Source organism: Hermetia illucens, chromosome 5, assembly GCF_905115235.1.
Source record: "Hermetia illucens chromosome 5, iHerIll2.2.curated.20191125, whole genome shotgun sequence".
Taxonomy (NCBI): domain Eukaryota; kingdom Metazoa; phylum Arthropoda; class Insecta; order Diptera; family Stratiomyidae; genus Hermetia; species Hermetia illucens.
The window spans coordinates 107,640,556-107,665,088 of NC_051853.1; the positions used below are offsets into that span (position 1 = coordinate 107,640,556).

At 41.7% G+C, this 24,533-nt stretch overlaps 1 protein-coding gene across 5 annotated transcripts in view; it reads right to left on the reverse strand.

Annotated features, from left to right (window-relative positions):
• Positions 1 to 24,533, reverse strand: part of LOC119658490 (diacylglycerol lipase-alpha) — a 208,284-nt gene that overhangs the window by 65,368 nt on the left and 118,383 nt on the right. For all 5 annotated transcript variants that reach the window (XM_038065949.1, XM_038065950.1, XM_038065951.1 and 2 more), the window contains one exon: positions 25 to 119. In XM_038065949.1, coding sequence (XP_037921877.1) covers positions 25 to 119 — 95 coding nt within the window. Of the gene's footprint in view, positions 1 to 24; positions 120 to 24,533 lie in introns of those variants that run through there.

A 24,533-nucleotide genomic window follows, 5' to 3' on the forward strand; every position in this document is an offset into this window, starting at 1 on the left:
CAATTAAAAGAAAGAGCAACTTACCACAATATATGTATTGTCAGAAGAAATACTGCCGGCACAATCAGATCATCTGATCCAACTGACCACCTTCGACGGAATACAACCAAGCCCGGCATCTGAAAAGAAATTAAAAAAGTCAGTCTACAATCAGAAAAGCTATAAAATTGACAGAATTTAAAGTTCTAAAACATTTTATCATAAATTTATAGAATTAAGTATAATACTTTAGGATATATTTCCAACATGGCTGTTGTACAAACTTTCATTCTACCCGAATTATATGAAATAGTACAGCAAAGACTTTTTCATCCAATCCTCTCACATTTATTTTTTTTTTTGTAACATGCCTTTTTTATAATAAAACAAGCCGGGAAACCGGAGGCTTAACGCTTCAGGTATAAAAGGTTTTGTGTTTCCCTATGTGAGGAGTATAACGTAGTTCTCCATTGGCTTTTAGCGTTAAATACTGTCACTTTTGTAAAAATGGGTTTTCAATATATTCCGTTATATTCATTTTCCACATTTCATGTTCCTAATATTAATTAACGCTACTTTATAACATTATTATTGTTATTATTCAATTTAGAAACTTTATGACTATGACTATATTATTATTATTATTCTACTTAAAAACTTTATTATGGTGAACGGTGAAAGGTTTTATTCGATGGGCCGCGAGAGAAGCCGCGTTGTCTCCCTGTGGTTGCGACAGAAGAAACCGGCTTATTTCCATGCGGTCCTTTCTGTCCCAACCAACGGCTCTTTCTCACCGCTAACTCTCCACTCTCGTGGCGAGTTCTCAATCGAGTGGAGAGTTCCGCGCCATCTACCCGTCCGCATCCGCAACATTCGAAATAAATTTCGAATGCTGCAGATCCTGCCGCGCCACAGGCTTATAGCATTGACCCGAGATATTAAAATCGTTCAGTTCTGGGCAGGTTATTGCCATTGCCAGAACTCATGCAATTTAAATATTTCGAGTCAATGCTATCAGCCAATGGAGAACTGCGTAATGAAATTGTTTCACGCATTATCGCAACCTGGATGAAGTGGCATTCCACAACTGGTGTTCTTTGTGATCGACGTATCAGCGCACGTCCCAAATCTAAAATTTACTGCAACGTCGTCCGTCTGCCGCTTTCTATAGTTCTAAGTGTTGACCGATTATAAAGGCCAATGAACGGCGTCTTGCGGTAATGGGGATGAAGATGTTACATTGCACTGGTGGCGTAATTTAGTACACCTAGGATGAACTTAAGGGGAGTTTTTAGTCAATTTCTAATAGTTGATAGTTTTACACAAAACCTTAAAAAGGGCTGCAGATAAGTAGATTCTTCATAAATTGCCGTTTACATTTTTTAAATGATCACAGCGCCATCTAGCGTGGCAGCAGAAAAACACATTTTTTTTGGAGATGGGTTTATAAGTTGCGCTGTATTTCCATAATTAACTATGCTATCGAGCTAAAAAAATTAGTACGTGTGCTCAAGATATTAATAAATATATGGTGAAAAAGTCATATTTATATACCTTTATCCAGTTCTTCACAAAAAATTTCTTAAAATAAGCGAAAAAAACGGCCTTCACTCGGGATGACCCCTTAACACAAACTGGCGCCACTTACTGTATGAACAGGGAATAACAGACCACACGCTCTCATTAATTTTCATGACAATCGGTCTAGTCTTCTCCGAATAAATCAAGTGCAACAGACAGACAGACGGACAGACAGACATCGAATCGATTCAAATGAGGTTTTGTTTTACACAAAACCTTTAAAACGAATTTATGCGGCGATACGGAACAATGGGCGAAATATGGCCCTATTATTTCACACCAGAATCAAAACGCTCATCATCTGAGTGGACTGCACGAAGTGAACCGACTCAGAGCGTGCAAAGACGCAATAATCAGCTAACAAGGCTATGGCATTAGTATTTTGTATGGTAGGGTACCATCAACAGCGTTATTGGAGCGTTCGAAAGATGAAATAGCGGAAAAACGGTCCCATTTCTAGAAAAAGAAAATGCTGTTTCAACAAGTCAATTTCCGTGTCCCAAATCAATGAAAATAATAGAAAAATCGCTGCTTCCGCATCCACAGTATTCTCCAGACCTGGCTCCCAGGGACGTTCTCCTATTCTCAGACTTTAAGAGAATGCTCACTGGAAAGAAATTTAGCACCGATGACGAGGCAATCACCGAAACTGAGGTCTATTTTCAGGTTAAAGGTTGTATCGCCCTCGAAGGCAACTATATTGAATTATTAAATTTGGCGAAAAAATGTTTTTTCCTATCTTAGTCCACGAACTTTTCAGCCCAACTGTTAATTGACTGTAAAACCCCCTTAAGTTCAGCCTAGTATCGTGATCCTACTAAGTTTCAAAGACTACGGACTATTACCAACAAAGATGTAGTTTTTTTTTATTTATCACACATTCAATTTATTAACCCTATCAAGTACACGCTAAGCTTATGGCTATAATCTACTACTAGAACTTATTTCTAACGACCTAGTCTTATCTAGAAATTAACCTAGACCTACCTACAAAGCCGTACGACATTAATGGGCGAATTAGCTGTTTGTAGCAATAGAGGTTAACGTTAGGACGGACAGAGGAGTTGGATTTAAGGATGAGCGATAGGGATTTGAGTCCAATTGTTGTGTTGGCAAGGATGGAATTAACGTGACGGATAGGAGAGAGGCAGGAGTTCTGATGGATGCCGAGACATTTTGTGGAAGCTACCGTATGAACTGGATTTTGGCCAATTTTGATTAGGAGGTCGGATATATTGCAATTCATATTAAAGGTGATTTTTGCCCTGCCTGGAAAGTCGATGGCTTGGCATTTGGATGGATTCAGGAGGATTTTCCAGAAGTTGAGGGATTGGATGGAGGTTTAATCGGGATTGGGCGAGGTGGGTATTTCTGGAAGGGGTGTAAAGGGTTAAGTCATCGGCATACTGGATAGTTTTGATGGAGTTAGGGGTTGTTGTGGGATGGTGAAGAGGGATGTCAGCTGTGTAAAGGGAGAACAGTGTTGCCGAGAGATCCGAGCCATGGGGGATGCCTGCAGGGGGGCTGCACGAGTCAGATAAGGAGTCAAGGACTCTAACTTGGGATTGGCTGTTGGAGAGGAAGCTGAGGATAAGCCGGCAAAGGTGAAGATGGAATTTGGAGGAGTGACAAAGTTTGAAAACAAGGCCTTCGCGCCATACGGAATTGAAGTCCTTCTGTATATCTAGGAGGCAGGCAGTGATGGGGATGTTGTTGTTAAGGCTTTCGTAAAGATCGGATTTGAGGATGAAGAGGGCATGTGTTAGACTATGACCTTTTCTGTTCGCAAATTGGTAATTAGGGATGATGCCGTGGTCGGAGATTTGGGAGAGTATAAGGTCATGGATGGTGGCTTCAAAGATCTTGGAAAAGGAGTGAGCAGGGAAATTGGACGGTAGCTGTTGAGATTGGATAAGGGTTCTTGCTTTTTGCGAATTGGGACGGTGTGCGCTTGTTTCCAAAGGGTGGGGAAGTGTGCTGTGATAAAACAATGATTAAACAAGTCGGCAAACCGGAAGCTGGGCGCTTCAGGTATGAAAGGTTTTGTTTGCTTCTTCTGTGAATATATTTAAGTGTAGAACTATCCCATTTGTACGTAGCCCGTTATCTATTTGCATTTAGCATGTCTGACTACCCACTTCAATGTGATATTGATATTTAGTTGCAGTAAATTTACAGTGGAGAGTCAATTTTGAGCTACTGTAACTTTGTTAGTAATAGTATGATTTTGATCAAACTTGGGTATAATATGCTTCATAGTTATTTTATACGACTACCAACTTTTATAACTCTGGGATAAACTGAAGGGGGGTTTTACTCAATTTCCCCCAAAAATATGGTAATATACTATTCTTAAATTAATTTGAATAGATATCGATATGGAGAGTATTTTGAAGCCTGGAAACCATATAGAGGCACCTTCATGAATTTTTTCGGATTTTTCGGTTGGGTAGTTTCTGAGAATGGGTCCGTTAAAGAAATCATCGCTTTCCACGCCTGCCACTCCCCGCCTTTCTAATAAATCTCAAAACTAAAACTGGCTTCGAAAAGTATTATACTTATCGAGACCCTTCATTTGATACCCCACATGACTACATTCAGTGAAAAAAATTGTATACCCGCCTTTTACATGTATGGAGGAATTTTATCGTGAGCCTAAGAAAAGCTTATGATGGTACTCAAACGGCCACAATGCGACTGCCAGTGGAGTCAGCGCAGAAGTTGTTGGCCGTGGCGAAGGTTCGGATTGGATGGGTTATTTGCCGACTAAGGGAATAGATCTCTTTAAAAAGGTGCTTCAAATGCCTAATGTTTGGACACTTCGCGAAAGCATGCACTAGCGGCATCGATCGGTCCGATCTATGCCGAAGGTGTGGGGAAAAAGGACATATTGCCAAGGAGTGCAATAGAGACTCCAAATGCATTTTGTGCGAAGAAAAGGAGGGAAAGGATAACCGGCATATTCATATAAATGCCCAGAATTTAGGAAGGCGTTAACTGCATTGAAAAAATGAAGTTAATACAAATAAACCTTAATATTTGCAGGGTCGCACAAGATTTGCTTGCGCAGATCACTTACGAATCCGCGATGGAGCTTGCTATCATTAGTGAACCGTACAGAAGTCTTTACGGTGGTGTATGGGTCGCAGATTCGACTGGTGGAGTGGCGATATGGGCATGCGGTCGTCAAGCCATACAATATAGCATGGGTCAGGCGGCTACAGGATTTGTGTGGCAAAAATAAGCCGTATATTCCCATATAGCTGTTACGCCCCACCGAGCCTCACAATGCCTGAATTTGAGGACCTGCTAGACGATCTTGTTAACAACGCAGAGGGGGCGAGGTCCAAAGGTGATAGCCGGTGACTTCAATGCGTGGGCTATCGAGTGGGAGTGGTTCTGGCCAACGAAGGCGATATAAACACTTATCGGAAACGAGGAACTGATTCAATTGTAGATCTGACTTTTGTCAGCTCTGCGTTAGCACGTGACATGTTCTGGCAAGTTAACGAGGACTTCGCGTACAGTGACCACCAGGCAATCACCTTTGAACTAAGGACGGAGCCACAAGGCAGGAGACCCGCACTCCGGAAAGCGAAATCCAGAAGAACACCAGGATAGTCTGCCAAAGCGATGGATGAGCAGACATTCATGGAGGTGTGCCTAGACTTTCCACCCAGCGGAGTAAGAGGGAATTTTTTAAGGAGCTCTGTTCGGAAGCGGACATAAATCCGTGGGGTAGCGCCTATAAAATCGTGAGAGGACGATTCAGAGGCCGATCGTCTCCGCAGCTCACGTGCCCTATACTCTTGTTGAAAATAATCCAGAGGTTTTTTCCCCAGCTAGAGGGGGGTACTGACACCTTCCAGCGCCCCCTGAATGTAGAAACACCAGACAAGTATATAAACTAGTGAATACAATTATCAATCGATGGCGGTATTAGTGATCGTGGCCCCACTACACATCCTCCGACAGCAGAAGAAGTTGATTTCGCCGTGCCTACTGCTGCGAATCCGGGAGGACGCTAGTGCTTGAGCATCATCTCTCCCATCCACAAAAAGGGAGATAAATTACGTTGTGAAAACTACAGAGGCACTTCACTAGTCTGTTCGTCCTATAAAATACCATACCAAGACCATTCGCCGACCGACTCATTGGCGAATAGCAAGGCGGCCTCAGGTCGGGTCACTCCACAACCGACCAGTTTTTTAACATCAAACGAATCCTGCAAAAGTGCTGGGAATATAACGTTGACGTGTACCAAATCTTTGTCGACTTCAAGCAGGCATACGATCGTATAGATCATGTGGGACTGTACAACATAATGTGGCAATTTGGTATATCAGCTAAACCAGTACGACTGATGAAGATGACTATGACCAACTCCATCTCACAGGTCAGGATCCAGAACAGATTGACTTATCCTTTTGAAACAGGTACTGGTTTGAAGAAGGGCGACGCACTGGCACCCACGCTCTTCAAACTAGCACTCGAATAGGCTATCCGAACAATGGATATCAAAACAGCGGGGCGCTACTCATTAAGCCGACACAATTGTCAGCATACGCAGATGACACCAACATCATGTCCCGAAAACTGACCGACGCATAGGAATTCTGGATACTCTTGACACTGCTGCGAAAGAAAGCTAACTACGCATCAACGAGGACAAAGCGAAAATAATGGTGCAATCAATAAGTACAACGCCAGCTGATTCGAGCATCAACGTAGAGGACCTCAACATCGAATTCGTAGATATAAACACAGATAAATATCTGGGTACCAGTCTGTCAAAGGACGCCAATGAGACTGATATTATAGTCGTTTCGCCGTTGACAGAAATCTCGGCTGAAGAGCGGTACTTATGTCCCGAGAACTAATGCGAAAGATTATATCCAAGGGAGCGGAGCTGGCTATCAGGTCAGAGCTTGGAAAGAGTACACATATCAAGAAATTTTCTGCGTTGTTGTTGGAAAGGTTGATTGAGAGTACGGAGTCGGAGAAGATAGTCTACAAGGTGAAAGTTTTTTTTAAGAAGAAAGGTCGGGAGAATGCCTTGTACAATTTCAAAAGGCTAAATCACAGAATAATATTCAAGAATGTCTCTAAAGAGGGAGCTGGAAAGTTTTAAGGAAAGTCCGAAAAGTACGTACGATAAAACTAGACATTTTGAAAGCACGATTGACCATGTCGATGAAGTAAAATAAAAATCGAAACAGACCTTGTCGTTGAAGTTTTTTCGGATATTTTCGGCGGCGTTCAGTAGAAGTCTCCTGGGTCGCCATTTGTAAGTATACCACTTTTTTGCCGTTACAATAATTTTAAAATTGTTTTCACAGAATGGCGAGACTTGGAAAAAAAATTTGCATTTTCCAGGAAAAATATTGACTTAAGTTCTTTTATAAAGAAAAACCTCTTCATTTCGCATTTCACTGATTATCTGAAGAAATTTCAATATAATTTTCAAGTCGCCCTTTCAAGTTTTACCGCTCGAACGGATTGCACGGTCAATTAGTCCTTGAAGTATTTTTCGAGGATGCTCGAATAAGAGAAGTGGATCTCAGTTAAGTAGAGTTACCGAGTTTGAGAGCAGGGATAATAAGAGCAGCTTTCCAAAGATGAAGAAAGCAGTATCCGTCGAAAGTCTTGTTGAATGTGTAGAACGATAAGAAGAGTTCAGGGAACCTATTGAGACCACGTTCGATCGACCTTTTAATGCTAAAATTAAGTAGAGAATATCGAAATTGCATTTATCGAAATTGAACTTAGCTAATTTACGTCGAAAGTTGAAATTTCGAAGAAAGGGATAGAGTGGAATGTAACATTTAGAAGTTTAAGTAAGCTGCTCCTTCGGGAGCTCCGAACTTAACATTTTATCATCAAGCCAGGTTTTTGCAACACAGGTGATGCGATGTTGTTAAACCAATGCAGACAAACTTGGCTTGGTTTTTACACCTTAAAACTTTGGTAGAATGATCGATTAGTGAAGAAAGAATTAGTTACATAGGTCGATAAGGTAGGCGGGTTGGTCTAAAATATACCCGGAATTTTGATGTAATTGCATAGTTGAACAAACCTTGCGCCAAAAGAGGTTTAGCTCGTGAAGATTAGTCGTAGTCGTAGTAAACGGAGCTGTCACGATCACCGACGCTGTCCTTTGTAAGCTTTACACACGCGAAGTAGAGGTAGCGATTCACGGTGGATGTTGTTATGGAGATCGTGGATACGTTTCATCGAGCCAACACACACAAACGCCGATCTCGACAAATAGTGTTCCTCATAACGCATAACCTCAAAAATGACTTTAATTCCGTAAGATGGACAGTTATGTTAGACATATTAAAAAACTCTTCCACGAGCCAAGTTATCTCTTGCACATATTGAGGGATTATTTAAAGGACCGCTCCCGAATCTATGAGACGCTAGAGGGCCAGAGGAGAATGGAGATCACGTTGGGAGTAGCACAGGAATTTATCCTAGGGCCGAACCTATGGAATGCTCCTACGAGTCTGCAAAGAGTCGACATGCCAGACGAGGCGCGCCTAGTCGTACTGTGAAATAGACTTGGCATATTGGTGAGACTGGTAAGCGGATGGATGTCTGCTCACGGTTTCAGCCTTATGCTTGGAAAAATCGAAGTAGTCATATTGGCCAGAAAGAGAATCCCGACCCTGCAATCCCATATCGATCGGCGAGTTGACTATAGAGTCAAAACCAACGGTTAAACACCTTGGTTTAATCCTCGACTCGAAGAGCAAATCAAAGCAGCAGCCGACAGAGCTGCAGCTTAAATCTCGACCTTGTGTTGGCTACTAGTAACTGTTGGGGGCCCTGTATCTACCAGGGGATGTCCTCTTATAGGAGCAGCGCAGTTCGCTTTACTCTATGGCGCGGAGATATGACCTGATGCGCTTGAGAAGGAGGTGCATCGTAAGTACCTTACTCAAGTGCAGAGACGGGGAGCTTTGTGAGTGGCGTGTGCTTATTGTATTATCCCAGAACCGGCCATGATGGAGATCGCGTCAAGCCTTGTTCTCTTATGACAGGTGAGACGACTTTCATCAGCTACTTTACGCAAACTTACAGACTGAGATGCAGAGGAGCACTGCCAGGTAGAGTCGTATTGCGTATTATGCTCGGGCTCTTGTTGCGAAGAAGATTGAGCTCCACCGACAGAGGGACCGGATGGCAAAGGGTTCCCTAAACTAACAACTTCCTCCTCTTCCTTCCCATTGGTGAAAGGAATTCCCAGACTTGAAGGATCCCGAAGCCAGGAGAATGGAAGGACTAGCCCGAAGTAGTGTGTCAAATGGTCCAGGGTTAGTTCTCTAATGACAGGGAAGTGTTTAGCTTAGTCCGACAGCGTATTGTTCTGGGGCGCATTGACCTACCCTACTCGCAAAAAAAAAAGAAATAGCGTAAGCTAGTCCGGAGACAAGGAACTGTCTTTATGTGCCCTGGTTTGAGTGCATAGGCGAGAGCCAGTATTACCTCTAGGGCAGCGCCGATGGTGTTGGGCTGATATAGCGGGTTGCGTAATCTGTTGTCACTGTGAATTTTATCTTGCTCAAATTACGTGCGAGCCAGACAAAATTGGAGATTTTTCGATGTAGCTCCTGTACCCTTGCAGAAGGTCGAGTAAACGTGGGAGAAGCCATAACAATCATCGGAAACGCCTGAAATATAAGCAGGAAGCGGTTAGGCGTCTTCACGTTCAACTACTGTAGAAGCAATTCCACAGACTTCAAACTTTGAACGCAATGATGCAGATTCTTTGCGAATAAAACATATAATATTGTAGATTGGCGAGCACGCGGGATGAAAGTACGAGTGTAATGCTACACACCTGAAGTTAACAGGATCCATGATTGTTTATTTAATGACGTCTAAAATAGGTTCACTAATCCACTGCGTGCAATAGGTCACTGATGAAAATGCTTGTGGCCAGGTCAGGTGAAAGCGTTGCACTTATAAAAAATTGTTTTCAAATGTCGTGACTCCGGGATAAGAGCGTGATTGACATTGCGGCACAATATCACCCCCAAGTCGACTTACCCCCTTTTTAATGACAAGGTGCATGCGACTGTTTCTAATAGAGCTGACTCCAATTGACATGAAATAACAATCTTGAAATGCTATGAGCGGGGTTAAAGGGGGAGGGCATGAGCTGTTTACAAAACATGCCTGGTTCATTGATATGAACTGTAAGGAATATTCAACAGCTCCGTTTGTGTCAGATACTGGGACTGGAGTGTTCAACTGATGACCATATACCACACCATAAACCTGACGTCTTTTAGATGATAAGAAGCGTATGTATATGAAGAAAAGAAGGTCAGCTATGAGCGACTAGTTCAGGGAGGTCAACGTTGGTACCTCAAGAGGGTGATTTTAGTTCCCATAATATTGTCAGGTATAAATTTTGTCAGTCTAGTTAAAACCATATAGAAGTGCACCATCGAGCGTTGTCCGAATCTAATAATAGGTAAAATCTGAATTCTTATCGTACGTAAAATAGATGTTTAGTGGATGGTCAGATACAATATAAAAACAAAATGTAATTGCAATTCTAGCCAAGTTCAACTTCAAAATCTATTTCTTAAAATTTCTCAGAAACTGTTATATCTAAAGGGAAACAGTTTCCTGTTTCCGCATAGTTGTCGTTTTATAGATAAATTTATACCACTCAAACCTAATCTAAATTAAATATGTGTAATGCCAACATTTCGTCAGCTACAGGCCAGTGTTTCTACTCAGGTTGAAGGATATACCCTACCCTTTCTATTTTTATTTAGCTTGGTAAGACTTCATCATCAAAACTTTATTATCTTCCACCGCATTATATTAGATTCAGTTTTGGAAACCCCTTGACCATCATTATTGCACTTAAGTATGAGGGACTTGCGGTTCATTACAAAGCAGCTTCATAATTACTATCGACCCTCACTTGATTGTTGTAGTCTCGATTAAAAGCCCCATGAAATTAACTTCGCATGGCTCTAGGCCATGGGAATCGCACGGATCGATATTGGTCTTTCGTCCTCTTGTGTGTGGCTTTTGTTTTTCTGGGCTATTTCATGTCCCTTCACGGGAGATGTGTAAGGCCATCATGCCTACAATGACCGACAGATATATCGCCATTTGCTATATCCCCACATCACATATTCATCAAGTACAGTGGATGAAACCGATAGAACTTTCGAAATTATGGTCTTGTTTTCTACGAAATATTGGGCAACGTAAGCATATTTCTCAAATGTTCTATATCAAGATCAAGAGAAGTAACGACGATAGCAATCTTTCATAACAACTGAGTGCAATTTTTTCAACACTGATAGATTTTTGGAAAGGGAATAATAAGCAATCGGTTCTGATTAGTCGAATAAAGGACTAAATTTGGAAACACTAAAAAATAATTTCATTTGAAAGATACGCTTTCTTCAAGATATATGATCCTGAAACATTTCTACTCCGTCAACTTATTCTAATAAATTAAGACTTCATATTGTAAAATTTTCCAGGGACACTAAGGGCACACACTATAATGAAACTGCCAACAGCAAACCAACCAAATGATTCCCTTAAGTGAGCTTTCTCCTACACAGCAATTCTTTATTTCTGTATATCTCAACGACGAGCTAACTTCATAAAATAACGATAATAAAACATGAAATTAGGTCAGTGATGATTTCCACATTTTGAGACCCGCAACTTTGTTACTTTCTTCACTTGACTTCCACCACTTTGTTCTTTCACGTTTGCTAATTCGCCCAAGGCAGATTAGGACGTAGTTCTCAACAGTAGCATGTGGAGTTTCCTCCATTGTAACGTTCGCCTTACGACTCAAACGAAATTGCTATTTCAAAGAACTTAATGAGTTCGGAGAGTTGTAATAAGATTCCTCTTTACTTTTACTGTAGATAAAATAGCCATTACACAAGCACTTCTTTCCCCTTTTTCCTGTGCATGGATGATCTACTTGAGAGCAACCATTATAGCATAGCATCACATGGAAACAAAAAAATATTAACTCCATCAGTAGGTGGTCAAAGGGTAGCATAGGTCCCAGGGTGAAACGTGGATTGGTACCCACGCTGGAGCATAAAACCTGAGAAATGCCTGCTGAACCAACACCAACCGCTCTACTACTAAACCCTTTCTCCACCTCCACGTGGTGACCGCTGGAAGCTCTTTCTTAGCGAAAATCTGCAGACGGAGAAGGATGGAGGCGAGTCTCCCGCGCCTAAAAACGGGACAAATTGTACCAACTGGTCCTCCAGGTTGGGGGTTGGGTAGGGCTGACAACCCTACATGGAAAACAACTTGTTACGAAGCCACAAAAGGAGCCTCGAACAGGATGGATCTTACAACGAGGAACCCGGCAACGAGAACGGAATAACGATTTGCGCATTTTCTCATGGAACGTGCGCTCCCTGTACAGAGATGAAGCTGATGAACAGCTAGCCGATATCCTGTCCCAATATAGGGCTGATATAACAGCGTTACAAGAGATGCGTTGGACTGGGACCGGTTTCCTGGAGAAGAGCCGCTACACCATATATTATAGTGGCCATCCAGTAAACCATGTGCTCGGAGTAGGTTTCTTAGTCAGCCAAAAAATGAAACCTGTTGTTATCGGCTTTGAAAACATAAGCGAACGGCTACGCACTCTGCGCTTGCGAGGAAACATTCACGCCCCTACAGAGGAGACTGCAGAGTCGGAGAAGGATACCTTCTACGAGGCAGTAGAACGAACCCTCCATGTCTGTCCCAGATATGATATCAAAATCATACTTGGGGATTTTAACAGCCAAGTAGGGAAGGAGCCCGTATTCAGGCGATACGTTGGCTCCCATAACTTGTTGTGTTCTTGGTGTGTGGTATCTCCGTCATAAGGCACCTGGAAAGCCTGTTTTTGTACATTCGCCACGTCTTCGTGTATTAAAGATACGAGTCATATTTCACTGCAAAGTCTTGTTGAGAATCTTGTAGACGGAGTTACGATGGCTGTTGTACACGGTACTGCTCAGCAAACCCCAAGCAAATTTTCTGTGCTGAATGATCTCCTTCATCCCACGATTCCATAACCCACAATTGGAATTGGTGATTGACGAGTCATGAAGGATGTTCCTTTTATAATTTTTAGAGCAAAGCGAAACCCCTGTATGGGGACTCCCACTGGTGAAAGGACTACAGAGTGAATCCTACCTGCTAGTAACTTCTCCTACACCATTTACGGAACAGACGGAAGAAAGGAAAGCTAGAGACGTGAACGGAACTGACTTGAAGCCAGTTCGAGTGATCGAATCTATGCAAACCGCACACTGCAAACCAGTGAAGGTATTAAGTGGAAAACAGACGAATGTCTTTCATGGATGAGAACATGGGAACTGCTGTACCTCCAAGTGCGGTTTTTCTCAGAGATATCAAACACGAGGGGATCGAGTCTCTGGCGGTATGCTGTGGGGGAAACTCCGTCACACGCGGATCGCGGCATACGCTTCTAACAGTTTTCCATTACATATTAGTTTAATTTTAGGTCGAAAAACATAAAGATTAGTCAAATTAACCTGCAGCATGCCAAAGCTTCCTCCTGTCCGCTGACAACGAGGCTGACAAAGCTGCATGACTGCATTTTTCTGGTGCAACAGCCATGGGTTCGATTTAATAGAGTCTGTGGCGTTGGATCAGTAAAGGGGGCTACGATTTTCTACCATGAAAGATCCATAAGACTAAAAACTTGTGTCCTGATGTCAACACCGTTAGAGGCTGCTGAAACAGTTCTGTTTCCAGGACTTAATTACAGTCATCGTATAATATCAGAATAATGGCGAGGGGATGATTCATTGTATCCTCCACCAACGCAAGAACTACGGGATCTAGTAGCGTTTGCGGCATCAAGTGGTCTCGAACTTTTAATAGGTTGTGATGCGACTGCTCAACATATTTGTTGGGGCAGTAGAAAATGCAATCCAAGAGGGGAGAAGCTATTTGATTTCATCACTTCAACTGGTCTCATGATTGCAAACGTGCCCCTGCGTTCGAGGGACCGAAAAGAAATGAAGAATTAGACCCAACAATCTATACTTCAAAAGTGTTATAGTTGATTATACGCTGGCGGGTGCTAGACGTGGTCTCACTGTCATCGATACCTGGAATTCATTCTATTGCGGGCGAATAGTCTGTAATACAAAAATGGAAACCTAAGAAAATGGATTGGACAATGTTCAATGAATTTTTTGGCAATAAAGTACAGCTTCCTAGGCGACTAAGGAATCCTTCGACGCTTGAAGATGAATTGGAAACTCTGAACTGCCCATTTTAAGAGTGCTTGCAAAGGCAATAAAAACGAAGGCTGATTAAACTTCCGGAACTCACAACGTGAATATAAAAGCCTCATTAGGTTTCTGAAACGAGACTCGTTTAGAGTCTACTGTGAGGAACTGGAAGGCGAAAGAGAGACGCAAGGCATGAATCGGGCAAGTTGGGCTCTCTTGAAAAACCTGACGGTACTTTCACGAGCTCAAGACTCGAATCAGTACAGACCCTCCTGGAAATATACCGTCCGGGAGAACGAGTGAGAGAAGGGGAAAGTTGACGATTCTTGCAACCCCTTCAACACGCAAGTTGCAAGATGAACTGTTACACTGCGAATGTGGTTGTTACATATGATAAGGTAAAAGCTAATGTCCTTTGAACACTTCAAAGCACCTGCATGGATGGCATCTATCCTGCAACGTTAAAGGAGGGAATAGAGCACTTAGAGCGATAGCTAGGTAATATTTTTCTAACAACACCAACGTAAGGCTTCCCCCAAGAAGGTGTGCTGTCGCCCTTCTGGGGAATATGCTCAGCGAGTCGCTACCATGCAAACTGCAAAACTTGCCAATACACGCTCAAGTTTATGCTGTTGACGTGGCTGCGCTTCCTGTTGATCGGGATCTTGGAACGGTGTGTAGAAATATATAATACAACGTGCCGTTGATCTGATAGACAGTTGATGCCTCAGGCAAGGTCTTTTGGCTAATCCAAATAAAACCACAATGGTATTATTCATGAAAAGGAGAAAAACGGATGGACTGTGCTTCCCAGAGATGAAGGGCACAACCCTTCAACTGTTCAGAGAAATGAAATATCTGGGAATCACTCCAGATAAAAAGCTTCTTTGGAACAACATATAGAGGTAAAGTTGAAACGAACGCACACAACTTATGAGCTGTGCAGAAGGACCTTTTCCTCGACATACTGACTTGGTCTCATGTGATAATGTGAATATACGTTGCAATCATTAGGCGGATGTTCGCTTATGCATCCGTAATGCGGTGGGTTGCAGTGAAACAAAAATTAGATTAGATCTATGGGGAAACAACGGATGTGGGGGTTACCGGGAGTACTAAATCTAATTCTTACATTGCCTTCCGATTTTCGGATCCCCATACATTGGTAGAACATGTGAAGTTATCCTGAAACGTAGAGAGAACTGGGAAGTCCCAGGGGAATGCGTGGGGGACATACGGAAGTCTTCTACATCGATGGCTCACAAACAGAACAGGGTTCTGGAGCCGGAGTCTACCTCTCGATTAAAAACGAGAAATGGGCTTTTCCCTTCGGTAAAATATGGAACGAATTTTCCGAAGTATATGCGATCCCAAGGGCGGCAAACTGATTGTGATTGTCGAGCGGTTGAAGGGCAGGCGTATCGCAATCTGCAGTAATAGTCAGGCTGCATTAAAGACGTTGACAAAAATGCAGAAACCGTTCGAACTCTATTCCTAGATTCAATACGGTGGAACTACTCTGGGTACTTGGTTACTGCGGCGTAGAGGGAAATTAAATCTCGGATGTTTTAGCAAAAGAGGGTTCAATCTCCCCCATGCCAGGACCAGACCCAACAATTGGAGTATCAGTCTTCAAAAATTGGAAGCAAGCCTCCCACAATAACAGATTGTAGCGCCTAAATACTGCTAGACATACCAAATTTTCCAGTCAGAACCGAACATGCTTAGCGCAAAATTTATCCTGTTGAAAACCAAGAATATTGTAGGCATTCTGACAGGTCATAATTTACTACCTGGACATATGTTCAGAATAGGAATTATTCAAGATGATACGTGTCCTTCCTGTAATGAGGAAGCGGAATCCATGGAGCATTTCCTATGTGAATACCCGGCTATGGACGCATCAGGCCGACGTTCTGCAGTTGCGACGGGTAGCATCATATCCACTAACGAAAATGCTGCGGTATGTTAACCAATTTGGGATATTCCGTCAGATGGGGTTGTCGAGTACAATGGGCCACCACGGCATGAGTGCTCAGAAGCTATAGCTTCTGCCCCACTACACACACACAAAGCATCCTGAATTGAAGTGAGGAATGTTTGGATGTAATAAAATAGTACACCGTTAATCAACCATTTGTTGGAGGCTTTGATATCAATTCCGGGCAGCAACAAACTTTTGATATGACCTCCGTAAATGGCTTTCTCCTTCCATATGTCGATCTTTTGCTCGAATAAAGTCACGCTAGACAAAGAATCACTCTCTGTTCTTCAAGTTCAAAGATATATACATAGTTGTCATTCACCCTTTGGTGGTGTATAGCGGGTCGATCACACTTGCGCGCCATCGTTTCGTCGTCCATCTTGGGAGAATGAATTCCACTGCACTGCATGCAATTCCCGCCGCTCCTTCAAGTGTGACCTATCCACTGGCACTTCGGTCTTCCGATCACAGTGTGTACGAGTGCCAAGTCTGTGCGCCCATCAACTTCTTCGTTTGAGATAGTGTCAATCCACCGAACTCCGATGAAACGACGCAAACAGGTAACAGTGGAGTTCACTTTACATGTGCAACTCCCATATCGCAACGCAAAAAAACACTGTCTCTGATTTTCATATTGAGACAACTGCATTTTAAGATTCTAGGCAGGGCAGCGAAAGCGGATCTAGCGCTGTTAATGCCTCGGACAACATCCAGTTCAGTGCCACCGACCGCAGAAACTACGCTTCCTAGGAATATAAATTGATCGAAGTTTTCGATGCTCTGAACATTATGGACGGACATGGAAGGATGCAACTATGGCGGAGTCCACTTTGGATCTAACAATTCTCCAAAATTTTGCCTCGGTGCAGAACGTGAAATTTTGCCGAATCATATGTCGTCCTGATAATAGCTATTAGTTTCTTCGGAATGCCTCTTCTGCGTAAAGCACTGCAGACGCACTATCTATTTTCACTATAGAAAGCTTCCTCGGAATCTCTGTAGAACAGATGCAGCTAAGATCTAAATTCTATGCACTGTTCCAAAATGATCTAAAGGACGTTGATGTGGTCAATGCAGGAGGATCCGGAGTGGAAACCAGCCTGTTCGCTGTCGATCAAGTTTTCGAGGTGTTCTTTAATGCGTTCCAGGATTATTTTAGCTATTATCTTTGCAACTGCAGGGAACACGCAGAACCCCCCCCCCACACTCAAAATGGGTCTTCCTCTTTGGGATTTTAACGATCGTCCCCTTCTTCTATTCTCTGGGAAAGGTATCGGATTCCAAAGATTTCCGTACGAGTGGAAGCAGCAAAAAATAACTCTGCGGGGAGACCATCAAGCCCAATGAGTTATTTTTTGCTGCTTCCACTCGACTTTACTCCGTTTGAGGGCATTGATGGTCGAATTGATTTGTCTCTCTGCTTACACAAACAGTCCATATCCTCATGTTACGGTGACTAACTACTTTATTCACAAGAGAAGGAATTTCGCCGGAGGTGATACGGTTAAGAGCCGTGGTGAAGTATTCTTTGCGTCTCTTCAATTGTTTATCATCATCGATGAGGAATCGAGCGTCTTTCAAAGGACCATCGAAAGATTTGCAATCCCATGCAAGCTCTTTTGTAATGCGGTATACATTCCTGCAATCATTGCGGTCTGCGGCATCTTCCTTTTCCCTGACCAGCACAATAACAAATTCTCTCTTGTCACGGCATATACTATGCACAACTTCCCGGGATTTCGCTCGATATCGAAATTCAAGCGCGTCACAACCGCCATCACTCACAGCGGACAGTAGAGCATTAAACCCCTTTCGTTCCTCAATCCGCTTCCACGATTCCGCACTCAGCGAGACCTTATGACACCCCTTTGGGCCTGATATCCTCAGGCGGATTACTCAATTTATTCAGCTGTTCGATCAGCAAGATAGCTCTTCCACTATCGAGCGACAGCTCGATCATATAAGCTTTCGATGTTGAACTTGTTGAACCCTACGAGAAGTGGCGGACGCAACACGCAAGTGGACGTAAGCGACTATCAGATTGTGATCCTTTTCGAGGCCGACATCAGCGTCTCTCTTGTTGCGTACATCCAACAGGGAAACCCTAAATATACTGCTGATCGCAAAGTGGCCGGTAATATTGCTGGTACAGCGAGAGTTGGTCAGTTGAAACCCTAGACTGATCGCCTAGACCTTATTTCCATCACATGTCTGGGCAAGATGTCGTCAAATCCCACCTTGGCATTCAGATCATCCATCACGATCAAAATGTCACATTTGGTAAGCCTCTGCTGAACTCTGTATAATTTCATGTTGAAAGCAATTGTGATGATCCCTAACCTGGACCGGAGTCTTAGTTAGAAGTCTGCTAGAAACCGGCTCCCAGGCCAACTTTACAGAGTACAAGAACACATTGCCGAAAGTGGGAGAGAAGTACTCTCCAGAGTCCCACCATCTTACTTCACTTATGCCCAGAATGGCCAACTTATATCGCTAGAATTCCTGCTCAAGTTGGAGAAAACGAGTATTCTGAGGACCCTCGATACCGTTGTCAAGGAGCATGCATACATTCCAGACACCAATCATGACCCGTTTTCGATAGCCAAAGTTCGTTGCCACGAGGTCAGTTGCTATCCGAAGCGATGATAACGTTTCGGTAGCAGTAAAGTTTCAAAATTTGTACGTTGCTAGGACACAAATTTCTATCCCTGTTAGTAGCCTCTTACAACAAGCAAGGTATACTTTGAGTGTATTCACGAAGTTCAGAGATGATAGTTTATATTTCATAGCAAAGAGAAGGGATTAAAGGGCTACACCCCCCTTTATCCCTGATGATGTTGTATAGTGATTCTCGACTTGTTGACTGTTAGCAGCTCCATTGTATATGTTGTCGATTTCTGACTTTCTAATTAAGACGAATGAGATTCCCGAAAACTACGTGGCGTAGAACAAGTGAGTCAAGTAATTCACCTAACAATTTGAACTTAGTGTATCGTTAAAACTCTACTAGGGTTTTCGTGCCCCATTTCTTAAGGAACAACAAAAATGCAGCTCCAGCAGTCCCGGTTTTTTTCACAAAGAATTTTGTCTGTCGGGAAGAGTTCAAATTATTCCATTCGACTGCGTGAATCTTTGCAATTTTGCCCCTCAGAGTAGACCCCTGCTCCTACCATAGTGGAACCACACCCTTGACGAGTCAGTCTGTCAGCTTCCTCATTACCAGCGATGATCGAGTGCCCTGGCACCCACATTAGGAATGTTTCGTTCAGTCAACCAACTTTCAGGAGCAACTGGTTGCAACTCCACACCAACTGGCTTCATATGTCGTTGTTCTTCAGTGCTGATACCCGTGTGCCAGATTCAAATGGTGTAACGTCCCAATTTTTGTCACAAACATTCTCTTAGGAAAATGAATTGGTCAAAGTTCAAAGAACTTCTTCGCAACAAAATGTTCCCTACTACAACAAACTCCTTTATGGTTAAAATTTTTGGATTTAATTGGAAACTCTGAGCCGCACACTTTTAGAGTGGTTTGAAGAAGTTTGTCCTATTACTCGAAATAAATACAGTAAATGAGTTATCAGATTGCAGTTCTCAGGAAGTTAACCAGATGACATGGTTGTGCTCTCTGTTGATCGAAACCTCGAAACGGTGTATGGAGATATACAACGTGCTGTTAATTTAATCGACAGTTTGTTATGCTTTCAACAAATCCAAGTAAAGCCACGATGGTAGCATTTATAAAAAGCAACAAACTGAATGTTGCATTGAAAAGGTGATGAGAAATCCTTCAGCTTTCGAAGAAGTGAAATATCTGGGATTTATTTTAGATAAGAAGCTTTTCTGAACCAAACATGTAGAAGCAAAAATGAAATGAGCTCTCATCTCCCGTCCTTTATCGTTTTCTATTATTTTCAATGCAACCGGCAGACAACAAATAATAACGGTCAAGTATTAGAAGGGCGATCCTGGACGCCGTTGTTTGGAAACCCTTTGTTTGAATACTTGAAGGAGGCAAGAGGCAGCCCTGCAAATAAGCATATTCATTTTAAGCAATTTATTATATTACAAACAGACAAAACTTGATATTATTTCATTCCTTGAATATAAACCAATAAAATAACCCAATGTAAATTATTCAGGAATAAATTGAGAAACAGTGTCTGATATCTCACGCGTACTCAGAGTTTCACTGTAGCTAACTAACTTCCAATCGTACAACATAGAACATTTCAAGACAACTTACAGTCAACATGTCTACATGTTTTAACTTATTCAGCTCTATGAAGTAGAGCTTCTACAACCTCATAAAATCAATAATTTCCGATTTTGCAGACATTCCAATGTAATCAGGGTTGCTACACACTATTAAAAGGGAAAGTATCTTCACATTTTCTCATAGCCTCATGGAATGTATTTTTGAGCTTCGAAATTTTTTTCAGGTTTTTTGGTTGGGTAAGTTCTGAAAATGGGTCTATGAAAGGAATGAGCAACTTCCAGTCCCTGCCCTCTCCCATTTTGCATTAAATGTCAGAACTGAGGCCAGCATTAAAAAGTACTAATCAAAACCTTTCATTTGATGCCCCACATATTTGGTGAGAAAGAATTTTACACTCCCCTTTTGCATGTATGGAAACCCCTCTCAAGTTTTACATAGAACGATGTAGCTCACTGTATAGGCGTGCGTTCACAGTTTCCACCTTCCCACCAAATCTGATGCCAATCAATACAACCGTTTCTGATAAAACTGCGTGTGACAGACGGACAGACATCACATTAATTTTTTATGAAGTTTTTTCATTGGTTCACTTTTGGTCCACGTTGAAAAAAATATAAGCATAAGCCGAATAGTACATGGTCCAGTCCCTTTTTTTCTGGCGCTCATTCTTTTGGGAATACTTTCTGAAAGTGTTTAACAGTAGCTTACTGGAATTCGTTTCCGATGTTCTTGTAATACCTCCCAGAGAATAGCTAAAGAAGACGGAGGTGAACTGTAATCTATGAAAAGGGCTATTTTGAAGTAGGCCCAAAGATTTTCTATTGGAGTAAGGTGTAGGCTTTGAGAAGGCCAGTCCAGGTTGCGTCTGAAGCCACTCTTGCACTTTCTTCGAAATATGTTTTGGATCTCTATCGTGTTGGAACGTAATCCTCGCAGGAGACATTAGCAACGACTTCATGGAATTCAATATTTCTTTTGTATATTTTTATACTGATACTGGCGCATTTTGGCTTCTATAAAGCGTAATTCCCCAACGCCGAACGCACTAAAACGTTCGCATAACATGATTGAACCACCCCCGTGCTTTATAGTTTGGTTGACCCTTGGTTGCCTTCAAGCACCTTTTCGTATCCAAGCCGAGGACCTTCCGTTGCAGTACCGATTGCTTTTAGTTTCGTCAGATCAATAAACCGACGAATCTTCTTCATACTAATTTGAGTACTGACTAGGGTATCGCAAACTCGCTGTTATGTTTTTCTTCGAAATAGCCGGTAACTCTGCAAATCTCCTTGACGGCTTCTAAAGCAGATAATATACTGCCAGACAGGATGTAAATGCGTAAAGCTCGTTCATCCTGGTCTGGAAGTTTCCTGGATCGACCGCCTAGATTGTCCCTAACAATTTTGCACTTTTTTTAGCCGTGCGACGGTCGATTGGCAAACTCCGCATATTTGACGAACTTGCGGGGGGATTTTCCAGAGTTCAATAACTGCTCCACTCTCATTTAAACTCCTCTGGTAGAGATTTCATTATAATTTCCTGTAAATAGTTATGAAATAAATTAAAAAAAATTAACTGAATAAAAAATAAAAATCTAGTACCCAAATATATTTTTATCCTGAAAACACTGAAGAAAATAAATATATCTTCCTGTTTCCTTTACTTGTGACCACTACCGATAACTGATAACAAATGAGGTTATGAGAATTCCAACTCCCGGTGCAAATTGAATCAATCAAAAAGCAACAGTACTTGATATATTTTGTTTTCCTGATACAGAAAAGATTATTCATGGAATCAACAGACCACAACCTTGAAAAAATTGTGTATACACTATTTTTCATCCGCATAGAAAACAAAAGAATACAAAATGTTGCAATTTTGTAACCATTGACTCAGTTTTGCACTTAACTGTATATATACGTATATAAGCGATGAAGCTAAAATCCAATCCAAACAGGTCATGAAATTTGTTAGATCACTTCATTTCCAGACCATTGAAGTAGGCAAGAATATTAGGATGGAATCTGGTCAACACTGCACCCGCCTGTCTTATTACCCTGATTTGGCTCAGGTACTCATCGGCAGCTAAGTCGACCGGTATTTGACGAGCTACTAAACGCAACCATCTCATAACGCCCAAGCAACACTCCCTGTTCACTGCATTTCAGGCTAAAATGCATAAAGCATAATACAGTTAGATTCGATTAAAACTTGAACTTCTTCTTGTTCGGCTTTTGTCCCTTTCAGAAATGGGAAGACTCGTCTTCATTGGTTGCGCCATTTTGCTCTGTCGAAGGCCTGATCTGGATGAAGTCACGAAGGTTTCAAAACACCATCTCACATATGAAGCCATCGTTGTTTCGGGCGGCATTTTGATCATTTCCCATCGACGGTGATGTTCAGACCAATCTTGGCAAGAGTTCTCTTTAGTGCGCATTAAATGACCATACGATCGATGAAGCCTCTCTCGCAATTTTTCCACGATCGGTGCAAACCCATATGGATCGGCGATGTAGTCATTTCGGATGTGATCATAACGTGTTACGCCACTGATCTAACGCAACATTTTCTTCTCCTTTACCGCGAGCCTCCGTTCATTGCCTTTGATAGTCGGCTAACATTCAGAACTATAGAGGGCGACAACGTGAACACCATTGCAGTAAATTTTCAATTATTCCATTCGTAATGCAGTTCTCCTTTGGTTGATAGTATTGTTGCTAAGTATTTAAATCATTCAGTTCTGGGCAGGTCACTGCCAATGAGAGTGATAGTGCCTGTTTGATTGGCAACGCTTGTCAAATTCTCTTTAAATCAGATTAAAGCTAAAACCGTGTTGCATCAGGCAATCATTCAATTTTTTAACAAGCTGCTCAAGATCAGTTTTGCTCTGAGATATATACTAGGAAAACATCTTCTGCATAGAGCAATGTGGACGCCGGATGTCCCATGTGATAGGGTCCATACCAAAAACAAAGACCGACGAGAGGGCGCTTCTTTGAAGAGCATTGACAGAAACCCGAAGCGATTGTGATATACCTGACACACTTCGAACTTTACTTTTCAGATCGTAATAGAGCAATTGAACACAACGTAGGAAATTATAAAAAACCGAAACACGTATACAAGCAGTTTTACAGAACGCAGAGTCACTTCCACAATTGCTGCCCTGGGACAGAACTGAAGTCCGGTCAGTATATAAGTGAGTATATATATGATAATTCAAAGACCTTTTGATCAAAGTGTTGTTCTATGGTTTTCTTTTACCTTATCTTTGGAATTTATGTTAATTTGAGCACTTTTAGTTTTTAAGAATTAACACTCAACACCGTTTTCGTTACTCGTAGTAATGTTTTATTTAGCAAATATCCATATTTCGGAAACAGCTTGTTCTCTTCCTCATTGCCGGGTGTATCACCTTATACCGTACAACAAATTACTGCTAGCGACGGAGACATTGTTGAGTTTTAATTCCTAAGAACCTTTTGTTAGAAATACCACGAACACGCATTGATTATAGTTTTAGTTTCTTTAATGACATCAATGCCATTAATACTCTAATGTGTATGGGTTTTTACTAAAATTATATAATGAGGTACCGTGAATACCTTTCTATACTTGAAGAACCTCTTCAATACCCACACCTAATTTCTGGTAAGGCTCACATAGTCTATACAAGGACATCTCCATTATATACTCTAGAGACGCCATGTTAGGGGGAGTCCTATGGGTGCGTCTTACCAACACTGGAGGCAAATATCAAATTGATAGACCAGTAGCTTACCCCAAACTACAATTTTATTTTATAGTATATATATATATTTCGGGAGCAACTTACCCCCTCATCAGTACAAAGCTACACTATACACTATAAAATAAAATTGTAGTTTGGAGTAAGCTACTGGTCTATCAATTTTAGACTTAACTACAAATAGAAGACAATATCCTAACGTCAAGTATCAAATGTTATTGATCATATTCAATGCGAATGATTATTTTGGTTACCCCCAACGCTCATATCATTAGAATGCTTTCTTAATATAATATATAGTGCGGTGTAACATTTTTCAACGCCCCACCTTTTTGGTTGAAATAAAAAACTATTCATCTTTGCTATCTAAATCGATGTAGATCTTATTGTACTGAGTATACAAAACAGAGGGAGGAAAAAGGATAAATATAATAAGAAATGGAGGGCAGGTCAAGTTACCACCAACATTTTAAAATTGTTATTCAATCAAATAGTTTTACTCAATCAAGTAAACGTGAGAACATTAATTCTAGCATTATCTATTTAAATACTGGGTTCTCATGTCTTTTTCTCATTTCAGTTTAATGAAATTTTCCTACATATCCTAGTTTTACTAACTCAAATAATTAGACGATGAGCTATGATTTTTCCATCAGATAGCAAGTATGACCAAACAGTGACTAACTCTCCGCCGAGTTGATGGTAATTCCGATTCATAGCGGCTTCTTCATCTATCCACGG